Here is a 20,336-nt window from a genome sequence, read left to right as displayed (position 1 = left end):
GATTTTACATTTTTCAATGGCCTGCATAAAAAATATGTTCTTTATACTACATGTTCATTTTTAACCTCTAATATCATTTATTCCCAACAGATTTCTTCTATTTCTTAAAGTGCCCACAAATGACAAACCTTAAAAGCTCCTCTCTCCTTAAACAGGTGACAGAAGAAGGTGCATCTTTCTCAACTTGAGTCTAAGAACGGGCAGGGACAGGTAATGTCAGAACCTCACACACTTTGTAAAAGCAGCCATATGAGCTGCTAATATTTTATATTGCATGGGCTGCTTGGCACATACAGAGGTTTCTCCCCACCCAGAACCTCACATGGTTTCTCTGCAGGTGTAGGGTACATTCACAATTAACAGCTTAATGCACTTAGATCTTTGCATATGGAAATGCTTGTTTGAATTTAATCAATACTGCAAAAGTAAATATGCTGATTGAAGTTTTGCCATATACTTTTTAAAAAGAATTATTTTACAAATCAAAATTATGCACAAGTTATTATTAAATTTTCTAGGTGCATTCTTTTCTAAGAAAGAACAGTAACTCTTACTGCTGGTATTTATATTGCTCAAAACAAATACCAAAGTTTTATTTTATTAAGAATGTCACAGTAAATAAACAAAAAATCCAAAGGATTTCAAACCACATAGGTTCATTATTATAGTGTGTGTATAGAGAGTGCTTAACACATAGAAGCATGGAATGAGCAGCTGCCTTTCAGAGAAGATGTGACAGTGTGACAAATCAGACAGATATGGTCAAGCCTGTCCTGTCAATTCAGTCGTATTTTGTTTGAAAGTATACAGGGGAATAATTTCACCACTTAACCTCAGAAAACTAGCTTCCTAACGTAGGAAACTAGTCGTGCTGTGTGATGCATGGAGAGACATTTACACTTCCAGAGGCTGTGCAGAACAAACACATGATTGCAGAATGTTGAACTCCCTAGTTTCTCACCTGGGTGACTAAGGGATGCTACTCTTACCTTAACAGTCAAGTCTAAAAAATGCAGTTATTAGCTTCCCTGAAGCTCTGTAATGCTGAGAAGGATTTTAATGAAGTCCTTTGTGATGAAACATTCAGATAACCAGGTCTGAAGGAAACTTTTCTAATAGTATTTGTATGGTCATAAAAAATGCAATGCTACAGTGGGGGTTATGGTACTATACCAAAGTATAGTTTAAATAGTAGCACTGCTTGCTTCCATTTCTGGTAGAAAAAGGCATCACAAAACTTCTTCCTTTTTCACTCATCCCAAGTTGGTACCACATGCATGGAAGCCAAACACAAATACAAAAGCATTCTTCATTTTGACAAGATTTTGTCCTTTGTCTATGTAAAATCAGTGGCTTTAGGCCTTTTATAAATGATTGGTGGCTTCTGGACAGATACTGGAAATTAAAGTTGAGAAGAAATAAACCTTCTCATCACCATCAGCAGAATTTAGTCTGACTAGGTGGGATTTTCCATTTATGTTGGCAAACAGAAGCATATTTGGATTATTTATTCCGGTAACCTTAGCTAGCCTGCAGAACTGCAACATTACTCTTTTGATTAGCTCCATGCAAAAAGATCTTGCGAGGTGGAAAGATCTCCTACTCTTTCTATATTTGGCAGGATCAACTCCATAAAAATGTCCATTTTGCCACGCCTCTGATACCCCACTGCAGCTGCTTCCTCTCCTCATCCCACAGTGAGATATTAAAAAGTCTGCATGGAACTTTCTCCAAGTTTATCTGGATGTACAAAAAAGCCAAGAATGCGCTTGTCAAGGTTACAAATATCTAGGGAGCTAAGATAGTTTTTAGTCTAACTAGCTCTTCAAAATATAGTAAAGGCCTGCCAGCTGAAAATTATTAACTGCTGGCTGAGCTGGGATTGTGAGTGCACTCTATAGGAGATGGAGCAGGAATTATATGTACCTATATTTATGGAATGCTTACAGTAACATAATAGAGCCATCCTACCACCAGATGTGCTTATAATGCTCTCAAAGTGCACTCTTATTATCTAGGCAATTGAGGCACTTATTTCATTTCATCCTCCTGTCTTGTAACTTGGGTTTCCTTTCAAGGGAGTGATAGGATTACTTCCTTCTCCTGATCCATATGTTATGAGGGTTTTTTTTTCATTATTATTTTGTGAAATGGCCTTCCATGAGCCGTTTATATTTGAACTGATCTTGTAAGTTATTTCAAAAGTCAAATGGAGCCTTACTTTGATGACTGTAGAACACTTTAATACCCTTATACAGCTTTTTAAATATAGTCAGACATAGTTTTTTTCTACAGCTTGTTTAAATGACAGAAAGGTAATTATGAAGTGCTAGTTGGTCAGTGGCTCTTTTAAGCTGCGACGTATGGTTGAAATTATCACTACAGTCAAGAGGAAGATAAAGCTTTCTGAAGATAATAGGCATCGTGATTCATCTCACATCTTGGGAAATAACTGGAAGTTGTAACTTTAGGATGACCCAACAATACTTTTCCCAGATTAGTTTTTGTTTTTCTGTCTCTGAATAATATGCTTGTAATTTTCTAAAATCCTAGTGAAAACAATAATGCTAAACAAATAGCACCCCCATCAGGGGTTAAATCTGCTCTCAAACCTATTTTCTGAGCAGATATGTTAGATCATCTAATACCCACTTCTAGTTTTTTGTCATTGTATTATCTGAAGCAAGTTTCAATTCTCTGTGTGCAAATTCAGTGTTTCATGAGAGATCAAGAAAGCTTCCAACACAAAGAGGTCTATAGCCTGAGATGAGATCAAGGCTATCACTTGTGCGTTCATTTATTTCAAATAAAGGAACTATAAAGTACCATTTTCTGCAATGCAGCTTTGGGCGGAAAATAGTAAAGAAAAACTGTTCCACAAATAGCAATTTTCTAAACGTGCTACCTCGCTGGAAAGGCCAGGAGGGTAGGGAGAGGGAGTGTGCAAGGCTTTTTTTCTATCAGTATATTTTAGTTCATATTGTTGCACTTGTTTAAGGTTGGTATCAAATATGATCTATTGGGACAGCTAGTTAAAAAAAAGTAGTAACAGTAGTAAGTATGCAAATAAGTATTGTTATCTCAATAATAATAATTTATTCTGGTAATGACGGAAAGACAGGTCCTGAATCCGAGTTCACTCTCTTAACTGGAGAAAAGAAATATTAGTGTCACACCACACTCACCCTGAAGTACTTTGTAAGACACTGAAGGAATACTGATGTAAAACAAACATGCAAGAAAAGTCAATTCTTTTGATTTACGGCATTCAACTTCTGAAGTCTGCCATATACCATGGAAACCCACACCCAGATCCCTGCCTATTTACACCATTTTTCCATCAAAGCAATATAGTTGATTTAAAAGAGACATTCCTAGTTTACAACATTACTTGGCTTAGTATAATTCAGAAACTGAAAAATATTTCCAGAATTTCCTTTCCATTTTCTTTTTGGTTTTTTTGTTTTTTTTTTTTTTGCTTTTTTCCTTTTCTTCTTCTTCTCTCAGACCATTTTACTGTGGCAAGATACAGAACTGGATTCTATCAAACTAAAAATCTTAATGCTTTCCTTTTCCTAAGCAAGGGTGGTGTTAAGCAGGAAGGCAGGAAGGAAGGCAGGAAAACAGGAAGGAAGGGAGTTATCTCTAGCAGCTCAGTTGTCACTCTGTGATAATCTGAGGAAGCAGAGAAGAATTAGATTACATACTTAGATAGACTAATGACAATGCTATAGAAATTATCACAATTATCAGCAGAATGCTTAAAACTGACATTTTGTGACAGCTAGAAAATAGCGAGTACTCTCATGACTTAAATGAATTCTCTGCACTCATGTAGCCAGGCTGCCTTTTCTCCTCCAGAGACGATATTCAATATTTAATTGTCACTTTTCAGTACGTAAAATGCTTTTAGAGTAACAATTCCTTTAGGATAGTGAAATGTCTCTTCATTTAGTTGTACTACTCGACATGATCTTTGAAGAAAAGACTGTAGAATTTATTGGGGAGAACAGTTAAATTCCGGGCCAAATTCATCATTATAAAATATGGGGATATATATTCTGAATTCAGCTCATTGGTTCCCATTAAAGTGGCTAGCAAATCTTTTTTAAAATTTATTTCTTATTTTTCAGTTTCACCACGGACTCTACCTTTGTCACTGAGACAAGAATTCACTCCTCCTCCCCTCAGCTGTCAAAATCAGGTGTGAAAATTAATCTATTTTTCTCAGATTACCTTAGGCAGTGAAATAAAAAAGGCAAAATTTTATCCATTATTTGATACAAAATGGTGTGCTTCACAAATATAACAACCATATTTAAGTAACTGAAAATTACCCCAGTGGAACCTGGGAAATGTGGTCAAGTCAAAAAAGAAATTGCTGTATTCTTCTTGACAAGACTGAAGGGACAGCCACTCTCTACAAGCTTTCAAAAAAAAAACCTGTGGCATTTGCCTGTGTCTTCACGGCTGGATTTTTGCTGATATATCTACTTACAACAGGTGTTAATGAAACTCAAGAAAAGGGCAAACCTTACATGTAGAGTTCACAAATTATCATGCTATTTTGATATACCTTACTTTGAGTATATCATCATCTTACTGATTGTGTCTAAAGCGATCCCTCAATCTAATATTGATTTCTGAAGAAAGAATGACTGTCCATCAGTGGGCAAAAAGCTTTCCATTTTAATAATAAAACTGTAGGTAATATTTCATCAGATTTGGTGTACTTGAAGCTGGTATTCTAAACTTCTTTACTAAAACACATTTTTTAAATGTGTATGTTGATATTATTTGAAATGTGACTTCACTACCTATACAGTGTCTAGAGATGAGATCCTGAAACACTTCAGTACATGCGTAATGTGGATATTTCCATTAGAAATCAATGTGACAACATGCATGATGAAATGTAAGCACATGCAGAAGTGTTTCCCGGACCAGGGTTTGGTGAGCAGGAAACCAACAACAGTGATAAGAAATTCCATCATCTCCTTTGCTTTCACAGAGCAGGGTAAGATAAAGTGGTTTAAAATGCCTTTATTCCAGTTTTGCTGGTGTTCCCATTCTTGCTGCCATCTGGAAACAGGATGTTCTGAAACTCTGGATAAATGGCAACTGCATATATTTAATAGACTGAACCAAGACGCTCATATTTGTTGCATGCAGACAAATCAACTGTTTCTGTATACAGTATGTTGGACTTACCACCTCCTCAGAGACGCCAGTGTGGACAGATTAGAAAAGATGTGCCCTGGTCTAACAGACATATTACTCGTGCTTTTACCTTCTATCTCTGCCTAATAGATGAAACTAATCTTGTCAGTGGTGCATATAAAAACATAAATTACTTGCACAGCAGAGAGATAATAAATGTATATCATTTTCTGAAAACATTCAATCTGATATATCAACATAACTATTAGTACAATAAACAAGAGCTCTGCTGTGAGGAACTACTAACAACTGGTACATATTGAGCGAGCATTTACAGTCCATTATTTTGCATCAATACCTGTCTTTCAGTGAGGTCAAGGTTTACTGCTATCTCATATCGTCTCAGCCTGGTCAAATAGTTATGATGAGCAAATTCTGCTTCTAGCTCTCTGATTTGCTCCTTGGTGAAAGCTGTCCTTTCCTTCCTGGGTTTACTGTTGACCTCTGTCTTGTAGTTTCCTTCTTGGGAATCTGAAAAAAAAAGTGCAAAAATGGTTGTAATGACAAGTGTATAGCTAAATAGGAAACAAGCCTGAAGATAACAACAAGCTAAAATTAAATTCTTCAAACTTTCTTCTCAGAGAAACACACTCTTGCTTTCATTCCTATGGATTCTTTGCTGTAAATCAGGAAAGCAGCAGTAATCTGGCAGACGTGAGCTGCCAGATTCACACACGTCAAACTTTAGCTTAAAATCTTGCAGTGTTTAATTTTCTAACAATTCTCTGTAGAATTTCTGCAAAGCTTCAATTGTTTCCCACTTCTGGCAACTCTCAGTGCATCCAACCGGTACAGGATGTGTATCATTTGATTAGTGTTTTAATGAGTAATACTTCAAGAATCTCTCTCCTATCATTTTGCTAATACCTTAAGCCAAAGCTCTGTTTTAAAGCATACACTTTAGGGTTTAGTCCAATAAAACTTTCAGGGAATGCTAACAGACAAAGCATAGGAAATTGAACACACATCAAAAAGAAACTGGTGAGCATGTCCATGGGATCTTCTCCTGCTTATGCTATGGTACAGGCTAAGAACTTTTTGCCACTGCTAGTATCAGTATAGGAAATTTGCTACCACTTGAGCTACCTAATCTGAGGAGCTCTGCCGAAAGTTTCATTATCACCCTCATGATTCCTTTTACTCTCAGAAACAGGTACATTTGGTCCTAGCCCAAACTACTGAACTCACTAACTCAGTGACAGTCATTCTGTTGCTATCAGTGAAACCTGTTTAAATAAATGAAAAGAGTTCAAACTGGAAAAAAAAAGGAGAGAGTGGAAGTAAAAAAAAAAAAAAGGGAAAGAAAAAAAAAAGGACCAGACATTTGTAAGTCTGGGAATGATACAATACCTATAAATCCAAAATTAGCAGGAGAGCAGTAGGAGTATCATTAGTCAAATTCTGGCCTCACAAACCATCTTAAAAATGTCACAGATTAATTCACACTTCGGCTGCTGATTTAAATAGAAACGTGCATCAACATCCAAATGACCTGGCCCGCAAGAAATCCCTCCCTGGGACTCCGTGTCAGATGAATCATCAGCGTGCCTGAGACTGTCCAACTGGCTAGTGAGTCTGGTTTCAAATCTCCATTTTATAAAGGTGTAAAAATGTTTTCAGTTTTTGTCAGTCACTCTGTTGCTTGGAAGGAAACTTTGCTGTTGATTTTTTTTTTTTTTAATGAGAACTGTTGATGCTTGACTCAGTGCTATAGTCATTAATTTAAAATGTTTTAAAGCTAATGGCTTCAGGTTACCAAACCTCTTTACTTTTGCTGACACGGAACACAGAACTTTGCTTCAAATGTGCAGTGTACTGCTGGCTGTATGGCTGAGGGTATCCACTGAATTGTTGAGTGGATCTGGGAGCTGTTCAGCCAGAACTGGAGTAGGGATTTCCTAGGATGGGACCCCATTAGATGGCAGACCCATTGACTACAGTGGAGGGCCAAGGTCTATTATCCAAACTCTACCCAGAAAATTTGACAGATCAAACCCATCTTAAACCTAGAAATTCACATTTCTTCCTTTATACTAGTTGGCAGACTAGAGTCACTGTAACTTCTCTCCACATTTTCCTCTTGCACAAACATGCACATTGCTTTTATTCCTTCAAATTTTCTTGTCTTGCCACCTCATTATAAGATCCAAATACTATTTAGATCACTTGTATATCAGCATTCCAATAAATCAATGAAGAGAGATACCTACATCATTACTCTTAGTAGCTGGGGTTACCATTCTTATACCACCAGATGTGTTTTGTATATGTTTGAAAGCAGGCGGTGTGCGTAGTCCTTATCTGCAGCATGACACAGAAATGTATTTTATGCAGGTCATTGTTAAAGTCCTCTTGTAACTGTCTTGGTCACCCTATGCCTGTGTGAGACCATGAGCCAAGAAGCCTTCCCATGTCAGTACTCGCTGTAAGAAAGACCCATGGCTCACTGGTTTTCAAACTATAGGTTGTGATCTTAAATAAAAATAATGTACCTATAGATGACCGTGATACCGTATTGAAAATTAAATACTAGAAATGAAGACATAAGGCTGGATACGATACAGAAAGAGGGGTAATGAGTGTAAAACCTTAGTAGCTACTGCTGTTGTGCATATTCAAAGGGAAAAACTTCAAGAGTATCTATCCAAACATCTCCCAGGAGGTTACTGACCTCTGTAAATGAGTGAGACTTGTAACACGAGCAATTTTTCTGCAGGATGGTTCCATGAGGAAAACAGATTTGCTGTACAATCAGTAAAACCTTATATTTTTTCATAACAGTCAGAGCAAATGATTCCCAATTTACAAATGTGATTAGCATCTAAATTACAGGTTCCTGGGATACTGGAAAGGGAAGGGATGCTAGGATAAGGAAAGGGAAATATAACGGCATGAGTGGCATATGTCTTTCATCTTTGTGAACACAGAGGATTCAGAACTGCTATCAGTTAGCCCACACAGATCCTGTGCAAATATAAGCATTCTTGGACAATTGGTCATTTAGACATTTCTACCATTGTTCAATACTACCTTCAAGTCAATGCTGGATTCTAAGTGCCTGACAGCCACAGTTTTGTTAGTAGTAAGATTCCAGACTGATGCAGCGGCAAAGTTGCAGGTTTTTATTTATTTATTGAGAATATCATTAAATGAATTTGTAATAGTTGAGATATTCTGAAAAAAAAAAAAACAAACACAACCACAAGGTTTATACAAACATTTGCTAAAAGCAGAAGTTAGAGAAATAGGCAGAAACCTGGCACAGGTACACAGAAAGCTGACTCCATCTCAATACTGAAGGTAATGCAACAGAGCAACTGGAATCCTGGGAAATCTGTTTCAAAGATATGACCAGCAAGACAATGGTGTTTTGTTCAATGCATTTGAGATATTGAAAATATATCTAAAAGGAGATTTATATGGATACCAGTTGGGTGAACACGAATTAGGAACTCTTGGTGTCATCTGACTTTCTCTCTACAGTGTTGCTGTGGTTCACATACAGGTTGCCTTTTAATGTCTTATTGATGTCGTACTGCTTGGAAGAGTAATTTTAGCATTTTTGGTTGTTTTAATTTCCAAAGCGATAAATTCAGGTTTACTGATTGTTTCTTTTTAACAGTCTCTACAGAGCCAAGATTGGGAACTCCCATCTCTTTCTGACCTTCAGGACTCTGTTCATATCGCTGGACTGGCTTCTCTTTGGTGGAAAATGGGTGGGAGACTTGGAAGAGATCCTTGGCAGAACTCATGTTAGCTTACATCTGTTTTGCAGCTGTTGCAACTAAGACAAGAAAAAGGTCCCAAGAACCTTAGTTTTCTTCTACTGGCTACATCTTATGCCAAGTAGTAGGTGTAGAGGCAGAGAACAAAGCGTAGGGGGATCTAAGTTAGACTACTTTCCTCTCAAAAGGCACACGTAAAATATATACAGATGGTACAAACCACTTGATGAAAAATACAGTAATCTATATTGTCTGTCTTCCGCCTTCTCCCAGACAAATTCTGGCACACTTTCAGAACATGCAGCCTACATGCAGGTATTTGTATCTTATCAGTCTCTCTTTTGGAAACCTTTGTTCTTTGGATGTCAAGTAATGTAGGCAGTTAAACACTGATTTGAGGGATGCAGATCATACCTCTTTCTTAGAACTGTTTTTATCACTTTTCAAAACCTTGAGGCAGCATCTTTAATATCCCTTATTAAATGCTTGTTGGTAACTGATGTAGAGGGTACCATTTGCAAAAACATTCAAAGTTATGAGTGGCTGTTCTACAAATCTTGGACAGACTCAGATTTTTCTTGAGTTTAATAATAGCTCAAAATTTATTACAAAAAAAAAAAATTACTAATCACACTATTCTTTAACCTCAAAAGTTACTGCTACTTTACTCTAAGGAAAGGATTGTTCTTAATCCCAACATTTGTATTGTCCCACCAGAGTTCCTATCTCCTTCTCTCTACATCAACAGATGAAGCATGCCAAGCAAACTCCTATTTGCAGAATATGAAAAGTGATCATTTTGGTATTTTTCCTTGTTATGTATGCCTAGGAAAAAAAAAGACAGGTCACTGAACACAGAAAAGAGACTGGTTGGGATATCCATGGCATAAATATCTGCTACTAACCAGGCATGGTCATAGTCAAAGGCAAAATGTGCAAGAAGCATTTGCTACTTTTGTTGGATTAGTTCAATAGCTGACATACCTTTATTTCTCAGACAGAAATGAACATTCAGTTAATACTTGCATTGTAAAATCTCAGAAAAAAATTTTCAAAAATAAGTCAGGTTGCTAGTATTCTGTTGGCAGTTAGATGGTTTTCAGATCCTGACATCCATATTGGGAGTGAGTAGTGACAGTAACCACTTATGATTTGTGACAAAAAGGCCATCATAATTTCACCCCTAGAATTGTTCAATATTCAGGTTTTACACTTTCGCTAACAGCTTGCAATGCTTATTCTTAAAAACCCCTACCATGAGCAAACTATTTCCCTGTAAATTTATGGTGAAGTTGGATAAATTAAATGTTCTTAATTGCATACCTTCCTATAAATGATGTTTGAGTGTTTGCAGAGAACTACTACACAGGTATTATTATATATACTTCAAAATGAAACAATCTGTACAAAGTAATCAATGCAAAAATCTTGTTACTTCTGAGTAGTTTGTGTGAAAGAATATTTCTTTCAAACTTAAATCCTCTACATTTGTTTGAATCACTAAAAGGTACACAAAAGTTTCTAAATACTGATAGGACACAAGGATGATACAGGATTCAATGCAAATGCTTGCTTGTTGTTTGGTTTTTTTCTTTGCAGATATTAGCAATATGAACTTAGGGAGAAGTATGATAGTATCAGGACAATAATCTAGCAAAATAACACTAACCTGAAATACACATATGAAGAAAATATGCAACTCTGTATTATTACAGTTCGAAAGGAATATTACAGAGAGGACTACTATATTTTTAATAGTCAGAAGTACATACTGGTATACTTCTAAATTGCCTAATCCCGTTGTTTCTGATGCTTTATAGTTAATTATATTTTCTGACACAATGAAATCCTTCACTGAGAGACAAGCAAGGAGCTGGCGTAAAGGCCCCCATATGGTTCCTATTTTTTTGCCAGAAACTACGTGTGAGAGCAACATTTACCCAGAAATAGTCACTTTCAGACATTTTTGACATTTAACACAGAATACAATGAAGTTTTTCTATTATTTTTTTTCTAAATTTTCAATTCGAAGTTGCTCAGCATTAGTATGTAAGCTTACCCTGTGTCCAAAACCCTTTACTTTGCAGGATCTTAATTTGAATCCTTACTCCCTGTTGAGTATAATGTTTGTTAAAAAAAAAAAGTTAAGTCTACATAGCTGTGTTTACTTTGATATGTCTACTCTTATTTGCACCAGTTGTGACTATGCAGCCAAATGCTGCATACTTAATTAATCTATTTTTGTTTCATAATTTTCCTTCTCTTTACAGTCATTTAAATAATGTTCTTACAAAATTTTTCCTAGTTAAAAAGTATACTTTCAAATTACTGAACACATTCAGTCTGAGTGCCTCTTTTGACGATGTCATTAAAATTATTTCTGTAATTCACTAAATGTATTTAGAGCATCCTTTCTGAAAATTGGAAACAATAGCATCATCACTTCCATAATTCACAACTCTGCATGTGCAAATAGGCAAAGCTGCACAGTAGCACAAGTACGATGTCAAAAATTACACGAATCCTTCTTTTCAGTCTAATGAAAGCAAACTTTTGTTTGCTTATTGAGTTAATGCTTTCTAACAGTCTGTGACAATTAACAATTTAAAACAGCCTCATATCTGCACCCAATAAAAACACTGAACTGGCACAGCAAAACCTGTGAGTATTCTGAAACACACTATATACCATTCTAAACCATTACCTACTAGTTGTTGCTGCCAACATTTTGTTATTACTGCCTCCTGAAAGTACAAGTCTAGGAATTATACTGCAGTATCGGAAACACTGATTCATAACACTGTAATAGCTAATGTTGCAGGTTCTTGAAGATATCTCTGCTTAAAAAGATGTGTTTCTACCATCTCATCTAATCAATCCAACTTTGTAGCATGTACATGTCATTTCTTCGTCAAATCATGCAAATGTGGAAGACAACATATGAGTAATTATCATAGCAAGTAGATCTCTCTGTGGCAGACACTACTCTTTGTCCCAAATGTGTGTATAATTACAGCTTATGATAGGAAAAGAGACACAAGATTTCCCTGAAAGAAACTCTACAGGCTACATTTTAACGTGACTTTGTCTACTGGGATTGCCAATTCCCATTTGGACTTCGGTAGATACATCCCTTACATGCAGCATCAAATAACACGTACTGGTCTTTTGCCTATTTACCAAATGATTTTTATAATTTGCTTTCCTGTAGAAGAGCTTCATTAAATGAAGTTTAGACCTGCTGGACCATCTCTCCACAGATTAGAGGTGATTAGAGTTAGCCTATAAAATTAAATCAAAAGATTTTCCATGCAGAAGTCTCTTAGAAAAAAGACCTCCAAGTGAAGAAAAAAATAGTTGAGATAGAAGTTTATATAACTTCTCTTTTTTGAGTCTCATCTCCTAGACATCTCCCACAGAGGCTCTTTCTAACTCGAAGCCGAATATAAATGAAGAGTGACCAAACCTACCCTAAACACTGTGCGTGCCTCAGTCATCATCATCCATCTGATAAAAACTCTTCCCTGGAAAGCAACTGTATCAGAACTCCAAGGAGGCATTAAATACTCCTTTTGACCCTACTTTATTGTATAAAAATTCTTGGGAAAATAGATCTTTTCTGCAAGATGGTACTTGAAAGATCTAAAGCATTGAAACTGTAGGAAAGTGGTTGCTTGAGAAAAGCAAAGAGTGTAAGACACATAGAACTTAGTTAATCATCTCTCAACAAGTCTTATCTCCCTAAAATGATGGGTTGTAGTTTTTCATTTTAGCTTGGCAAATCAGGGAGACCCTTGTCCTGCTGAAAATACTAGGTAGTTTTCTGGAACTCAGGTTTAACAAAAGGCCATATTTAATTCACATTAAAAAAAGATACCTAAAATACTTAAGTGATAAAGAATGCACTCTGGACTATTTAATCCTTTGGCAAGTAAGCTTTTTGAGGACATGCTTTCTCACAAGTATATGTAGATCTGCCTCTTTGTTGTAGTTAAAATATAGTTGTGGTTGCTCCACTTTAAATGACATAAAATGCTATATATTTAGCTTAAGACAAATGGAGATTTAGCCAGTAAAAATGGAGATGTAGCTGAGGAATGGAAAAAGTATGTTGCAGTGGCTTCCTGCTAAGAAAAGTCACCAGTAATATACCAAAATATAACAGTATGTTTCCTGCATGCGCTACCTAGAATTTAAATACCATGAAAATAGTTGGGTTTTTTTTCTGTAAAGATAGGATGCCATTGTTAATGTATTAGAATCCAAATTACAGTGGGGATGGGAACGTATGTCAAGCAATACATTTTACAAACCTTTTTTATATCTTCAATTCCTTATAGAAATGGCCATTAGTTTTATGTGCTTTTACAGTTACATTCAAAGTCTCTTGTACTTAAGTAGCATTAAATTCCAATGCAAGACTACCCATGTTTGCTTCCCAAATGGCAGTCAGGCCTTGCTAATAATTCTGTTGCTTAGAAAGTGCAGACTTTGTGGATATTATTCTTTGAATCAGTGAGTAAAACACTTTTAATGTAGTTACTTGGTTACTCCATGTAAAAATGTCAATTATTTAATTTTCAGATATCACTAAATCAAATCTTCATTGTGAATTTCCAAATATCCTTCTAATAAACAATTGCTGTGTTTTATCCATAGGCAAATAGACTACAATTTTTTTACACAGTCACATTATCCATAGTTTGCAGAAATCAAGGTGTAATTTGATTACAGACTTCACTACGTGTACAGCCTAAAGCTCTTTCTTCCATAGTTGATGTGCTACATATAGATAGTGCCATTGCCTCCACTCCTCAGACACAAGGCATTACATTAGAAAAAAGTAAAAGCCAGAATCTGTAGTTATTCTTGTAGATCACTGTGCTAAAATAGGTACCTTCACTAGAGCAAATGACCCAGAAAAGAGTGTGCCATCTGAGCCAGTTTCTTAGCATAGGCCAAGTTCTTCCCTAAATTACAGTGAGAAAGCTGGACGAGCTCAAGAATTTCAGTGGAATCTCTTCTCAATCACAAGGGTGTTAGAGCTAATTTTGATCCCATTATAAGTACTGGTTTACTTTCTCTATGATCGTGAGAAGTCTTGAGTTAAATAAAGAAAAGTATTTTCTTAGGCTCCCATATATATGTTTTCTCAAAATGTACAGGAGAAACTTACAGTCAAAATCTTGCTGACTTTTAAGTTTACTTTTTAAAAGAAATTTATTGCAATTGCATAAGCTCCTGTCTGAACAAAAAAAATAAATAGTTTGCACATAAGCCAAAGAATCAAGGATTTTAGTTTTCCATACTAAGCAATAAAAGTTGAAACACTTTACAGAAGTTTAATACAGTTGGAGTTTCTTTAGGGTTCCATATTGCCTAACTCACCCAAGCTTCAGGATAAAGTTACACAAAGGAAAATATAAATGGGTACCAAGAATTCAACTTTTAACTCTTTCTAAGAATTATTTTGCTGCTACAGGAAACAGGAAGCCATTTCACAGTGGTATTTTTCAATGTAATTTTTCCACGTGTGTTACACCGGCTTATTTTTTTTCTCATTCATCATGGAACAGATTTCTTTGGAACCTCTTAATGATGTAGTGAAAATTTTATATATGTTGAACATATGACAGAAAAAAATAGTGTCTGGAGGAAACCTAACATCCAATATTACTGTTTAATCCTATGTTAGTGTGCCTTTCTCCCTTTTTTTTTTTTTAATTCAGTCTACCTCAAATGTTTTTACTCTTTCTAAAACCTGTCCTCTTTAAACACCCATAACTGGCCTCTAAAGTGTATGTAGCACCTTGCAGAACTGCAGAATCACAAATCACCTTCCATTTCACAGTTGTGATGAATGTCGCAGTCCCCACAAGCAATTCCACGCGGTCATTCACTACCTTAGTGGCTGCCCCTGTTGGACATGGCTCAGCTAGTGTGGCATTACAGCTTTCAGTGTGAGGCACAAATGTAATCCCTGTCTGGGTCTTTAAGAAATACAGATTTCTGTGCAAATGTATTGGCCTGCATATGTTTTAGTGACATATTTTGTAAATCTTATTATCCCTCGGAAAGCATTAAAATGAGCCCAGCTGTGCTCATAACATACCTTAGTAGATATCCAGACCTTTTCTTAGGAACAGAAAAACACACACACGTGCACACTCTCATACCCAACAGGGTTGCTGTTCTGAGTGTATTCTACTATTTCATTCACAGTTTACTTTACAACATTGTGCTGAAGTATAACACTAACTGTAAAATGGAAAAACAGTGAAAAGTACTTTCCCACATACAATTATATGGAAATACCTGTCTTTCAAGGGAAACCAAAGTAAAAAAGGTTGTAAAACAAAATTTTTCAGATGTTTAAACTGTTTATGCCATTGGCTTTCGGACCAACCCTGAAAGTTTCATTTTTCACTTAAAATGATTACTGTCTGTTAATACTTGACAGAAAATCTCCTATTGACTGCTTTAGAAGTTCTGACTATCAGCTGGTGTTGACTTACAGGTTCCCTCCCCTACTTAGCAGCATGCCACATTTTCCTTTCTTTGTGTTTTCTCAAATAATTATTGTAAATGGCAGAATCAACTAAAAACACCCAAAGGATTTGTCATGTTTGAAGCTAACACAATTTCCTTTTTGAACTATAGTACAATTGTTAAAGGATGGAAAAATGCTCACATAATTAAACAGAAAATCCAAAATAGTTCTCTAAATAGTATAATTGGTAAAGGAAATAAATCTCTAAAAGAAATAAAATCTAGCTAATAATGCATGTTTAATTTTCTGCTAAATCTATTTTACTATTAATTTTACAGTCTGGGAGGGTATTTTCATGACTAATTTTTCTTGATTGCTAACAATCAAAGTTATACAGTTAAAGATTGTGACTCATAATGGAACACTTTGGCAGTGCAATAAAAAAAAACTTTCAACTTTGATGTGAGCAAAAAGTTGTAACATAATTGTTTGGAGTACTTCCTATTATTTTAAGATTAGAGTGCAAGAAAATACTATGTATCTAAGAGAGGAGGTTACTTAAAGTATGGGTTCAAGTACAGCTTTTGAGATGGCAAACTTTCATGCCATACTTGTGCTGTGCCCTTTTATATGTATGATATAGAGAGACTATAGTTAAAGTAACCCAAGTCCACAGTATGTTAGTCAAATCAAAAGGACATTTTGTCCCCAGCTTCATTTCCAACTCCTTTTCAGTAATGGAAAGTCTTTCTGTAATCACTAAACTCATTCAAAAGCAAAAATTTTTATTTTCCCCAATCAGAGAGCCCATTTGGCACACAAATATTAAATGATATGGCCTGACTCTTCCATCATTCATCTCACATAGCTTGCTGTATACAAGCTAGAGAAGAAAGGCCTTCCTGGTAAAGTAATGTGCTAGTGAAATAGTCTGACAGTGCATGTCAAAGCATAGTAAATCCTATATATGTTTTACAATCCCAGACAGTATTTATTTTACTCTTTTAAACAAAGCTCATTTAAAATACCTACCTCTACTGGGATAAGAAAATTAGAAAACATTCATTACAATTCAAGACACAAGTTGGGTAGGTATAACTTTTTTCTCCATCCTAAAAGTTGTAACACTAAAAACATATGAAGAGCTTATTTAATTGTACTGTTAAAACAACTCAAATCAGTGCCCACATTCTCCAATGTGATCGGTTGTCACCTCCAGTAATGGCAGGCTGGAGGTAAAACATAAGCCCCCCTTTTAACTCCGAAAAGTGTTGAAGTCCACCTTTCTAAAAAATTAAAACTGGTGTTTTATTTCTTTGCTTTTCTTCCCATCCATATAATCTAGGATTTGATCTCTGCAGTAAGAGTAGACACAATAGATCAATAGATCAATAAATTATTAGCGTACCTACTGGATGTAGAGTGCACTCTAAAAAGCGGAGGCTCGAAGCAACAGTGAAATCCCAGCATGTATACTGGTAACCAGCAATTCCAGGGCTGGACTTCATACAACAGCAGTGAATGCTGCATTAGGAAGGGAGGTAGATAAATCCCCCTCTAAACCTCAGAAAATACCTCCTGAACTCTGCTCTGTCAGCTCTGAAAAAGAGTATGTAGCACCTTTCAAATTCAAGAGGTATATAAAGAAGTGGAATAAAGTTCTGCAACTTTTGCAAAAAAATGAGGTATAGCAGTTAGGCACGAGCTCTGGGGCATTACTCTTTTCAGTATAAAACTTTATTCCATCTACTTTTAAACTACTCAGTTACTGAGTTTCCACCCAATTAAGTAAGATGATTGTATATTATACTATTTTTATCAAGGATATCTTATTTTAAAATTGTACAGCTTTGAAAAACCTTTGCCAATTCTTTTTACCCATTGACAGCCGCCCTTAATATGGCCTCTCACTTTGCTGCTCAGGATCTGGATGCAAAGGGGGATGCCTACAAACAAGGGACTGTTTGCTTAGCGTAACCATCCCTGCAATACACTGGCTGATAGTTTCTATTGATGCAAAACAAAACCAGAGCTGTCTGATCTCAATTGTCTATTGCATGACAAAGTGTCAATAGGCAGATGTAAAGTGTTGAACAACTTCATTCTCTGTCTTACCTACTGTTCTGCTGAGAGCTCCTTAGCAGCACAGCACTTTTAGGATTCATCTGCTTGCTGTCCAGCTATTTAAAGTGTCCAACTAGCATGACTTGCATCTCCCTTCCTTTCTGCAGTCCCTAGTGACTCCAGTCAATAGAACAACTGTCACTAAGGCTTGGATTTATTGCAGAGGCTGGACTGAGCATGCTCTGGTACTGCACAACCCTATAAAAATGGTTCTTGTTGGATAACTGCACTGGGTTGTTTTACATTGTTGTGATGTTTTCCAGGGTATTTATAGGCCTCTGGGGCACTGAAAACATGGAGCAATATCTTCTTTCACAGATGTAAATACAGGTTTGAGTAAATAGTTAATTTATGCTGGTGTTAGAGCATTTGGCAGATCTTCCCAGTCCCAAACAAGCTTTCTCCATCTTTAAAAACAAAAACAAAAACTGGATATTGACTTTCTCTGTTATCCAAAAACCTGGCTTGCTTCTTAAGCAAAATTGGACGCAGTTCATTTTACAAATCTGAGACAAAAATCAAAAGGAAAGGAGGGTAAAATGTTGGTCTGTTATGGTTATAACTATGCTGAACTCATATGAAAAATCAAAGACCATAACATGCTGATACATCTGATGTTTTTATGCAGGATTACCTTGTTGCCATTAAACAGCAAAGAGACAGCTACTGTTTAACTGAAGAAACTGATGGAAAATCCTCATTACTATATAAACACTGGTTTATGCATAAAAGTGTTTAGTTTATGGATCTGTGCATTTAGCTGAATATTAAGCTTTTTCTAAACATAATTTGGTACTTTCCTACTCCCATATATTTTCACTTTCTTTTTGAAAGCAGGAAATCTGTGTCTTCTCATGCCTTGAAATGTAAACCAAAAAAAAATTAATGATTTTTATACTATGCTTCATTTTGTATCAGCCAACCCTCCAGGAAAACCCAGTACTTTACTTCTAGAATTGTAGTTTCACTTTAAAGCCTGTCTTTTCTTTTGTTGTTTTTTTTTTTTCCTTTATTTTCAATGGAGATTTTTGTCTACTGTCACTGTAAAAGACCTCATTGGTTACATCACCTACTTACTCTATTTTCAGGTTTAGACTGCTTGCTTATTTGGTGTTCTGTCATTCAAAAATGTATAAATAAACCCGTTTCCATTCCTGGTTCCACAAATTTCACCTCTTTCAAGCAGATCTAGTCCCTATTAAAAATCTCCATATCAACTCCTTTCTTTCTTCACTCATTTTCATGTCAGCCCAACAAGCCCTTGATGTAATAAAAGGTTTCTTGAGTAACTACCATTCAAGTTCATCTTCAGTTTTATGGACAAAATGGGAAGACATTTATAAGACAAGACCATAAAAAAATCACCAGGCATTCCAACTCAGATTGCGTCAATAATGACCAGATAAGAAGTTCAAGTTAAACATCCTTCAGTGTATTAATGAGCAATAATTCACCCATATATTAACATGCAAGTCAAACACAATTATTTGTATGGATGGTGTCCTGTTTGTAAATAGGACATGCCCTTCTAAAGCTACTGAATAGATCCATACTTTCTTTTGTGTATCTTAATATGTCAAAAGTGCCCTTTAATCATTTAAGCACCAATTGGCTGCCGGTCCCTAGTGGTGTCCCCCAGGGATCAGTGTTGGGCCCAGTTCTATTTAATATCTTTATCGATGATTTAGATGAGGGGATTGAGTTCACCATCAGCAAATTTGCAGATGACACTAAGTTGGGGGGGACTGTCGATCAGCTGGAAGGCAGGAGGGCTCTGCAGAGGGACCTGGACAGACTGGAGAGTTGGGCTGATTCCAACGGGATGAGGTTCAACAAGGCCAAGTCCCAGGTTCTCCACTTTGGCCACAACAACCCCCTGCAGCACTACAGGCTGGGAACAGAGTGGCTGGAGAGCAGCCAGGCAGAAAGGGATCTGGGAATTTGGACTGACAGGAAGCTGAACATGAGCCAGCAGTGTGCCCAGGTGGCCAAGAAGGCCAACGGCATCCTGGCCTGTATCAGGAACAGTGTGGCCAGCAGGACCAGGGAAGTGATTCTTCCCCTGTACTCAGAGCTGGTGAGGCCACACCTGGAGTACTGTGTCCAGTTCTGGCCCCTCAGTTCAGGAAGGATATTGAGGTGCTGGAGCAGGTCCAGAGAACAGCAATGAGGCTGGTGAAGGGACTTGAGCACAAGTCCTATGAGGAGAGGCTGAGGGAGCTGGGGTTGTTTAGCCTGGAGAAGAGGAGGCTCAGGGGAGACCTCCTCACTCTCTGCAACTCCCTGAAAGGAGGTTGTAGCCAGGTGGGGGTTGGTCTCTTCTCCCAGGCAGCTATCAGTAAGACAAGAGGGCATGGTCTTAAGCTCTGCCACGGGTGGTTTAGGTTAGAGATTAGGAAGAAATTCTTTACAGAGAGAGTAATCAGGCATTGGAATGGGCTGCCCAGGCAAGTGGTGGATTCTCCATCCCTGGAGGTTTTTAAGATGAGACTGGATGTGGCCCTTAGTGCCATGGTCTAGTAACCACGGTGGTAGTGGATCAAGGCTTGGACTTGATGATCTCAGAGGTCCCTTCTGGATGACTGATTCTATGATTCTATGAATTCCAATTTGGTTTTATTGGATTTGCTTTAATTTGTACTGACAGGTAATAGGAGCTCATTTCAGACAGTTTATTACTACTTGAAAATATTCATCATTAATTCTCAGAGAAGGGACACTATTAGGGTACTCGTGCATGAACCTCCTAAGACTTAAGGGTTACATAAATACATAAA

The 20,336-nt window shown here is 36.7% G+C and overlaps 1 protein-coding gene across 1 annotated transcript in view; it reads right to left on the bottom strand.

Moving 5' to 3' along the window:
• The window catches only part of MEOX2 (mesenchyme homeobox 2), a 54,646-nt gene that overhangs the window by 8,466 nt on the left and 25,844 nt on the right, over positions 1–20,336 (bottom strand). The window contains exon 2 of the mRNA XM_051785995.1: positions 5,519–5,691. Within this exon, the coding sequence (XP_051641955.1) occupies positions 5,519–5,691 (173 nt within the window). The remainder of the gene's footprint in view (positions 1–5,518; positions 5,692–20,336) is intronic.

This window comes from Manacus candei, unplaced genomic scaffold (genome assembly GCF_025592945.1).
Source record: "Manacus candei isolate 608988 ecotype Guabito, Panama unplaced genomic scaffold, ASM2559294v1 h1tg000021l, whole genome shotgun sequence".
NCBI classification, from domain to species: Eukaryota; Metazoa; Chordata; class Aves; order Passeriformes; family Pipridae; genus Manacus; species Manacus candei.
This window is presented reverse-complemented; position numbering and strand designations above follow the sequence as displayed.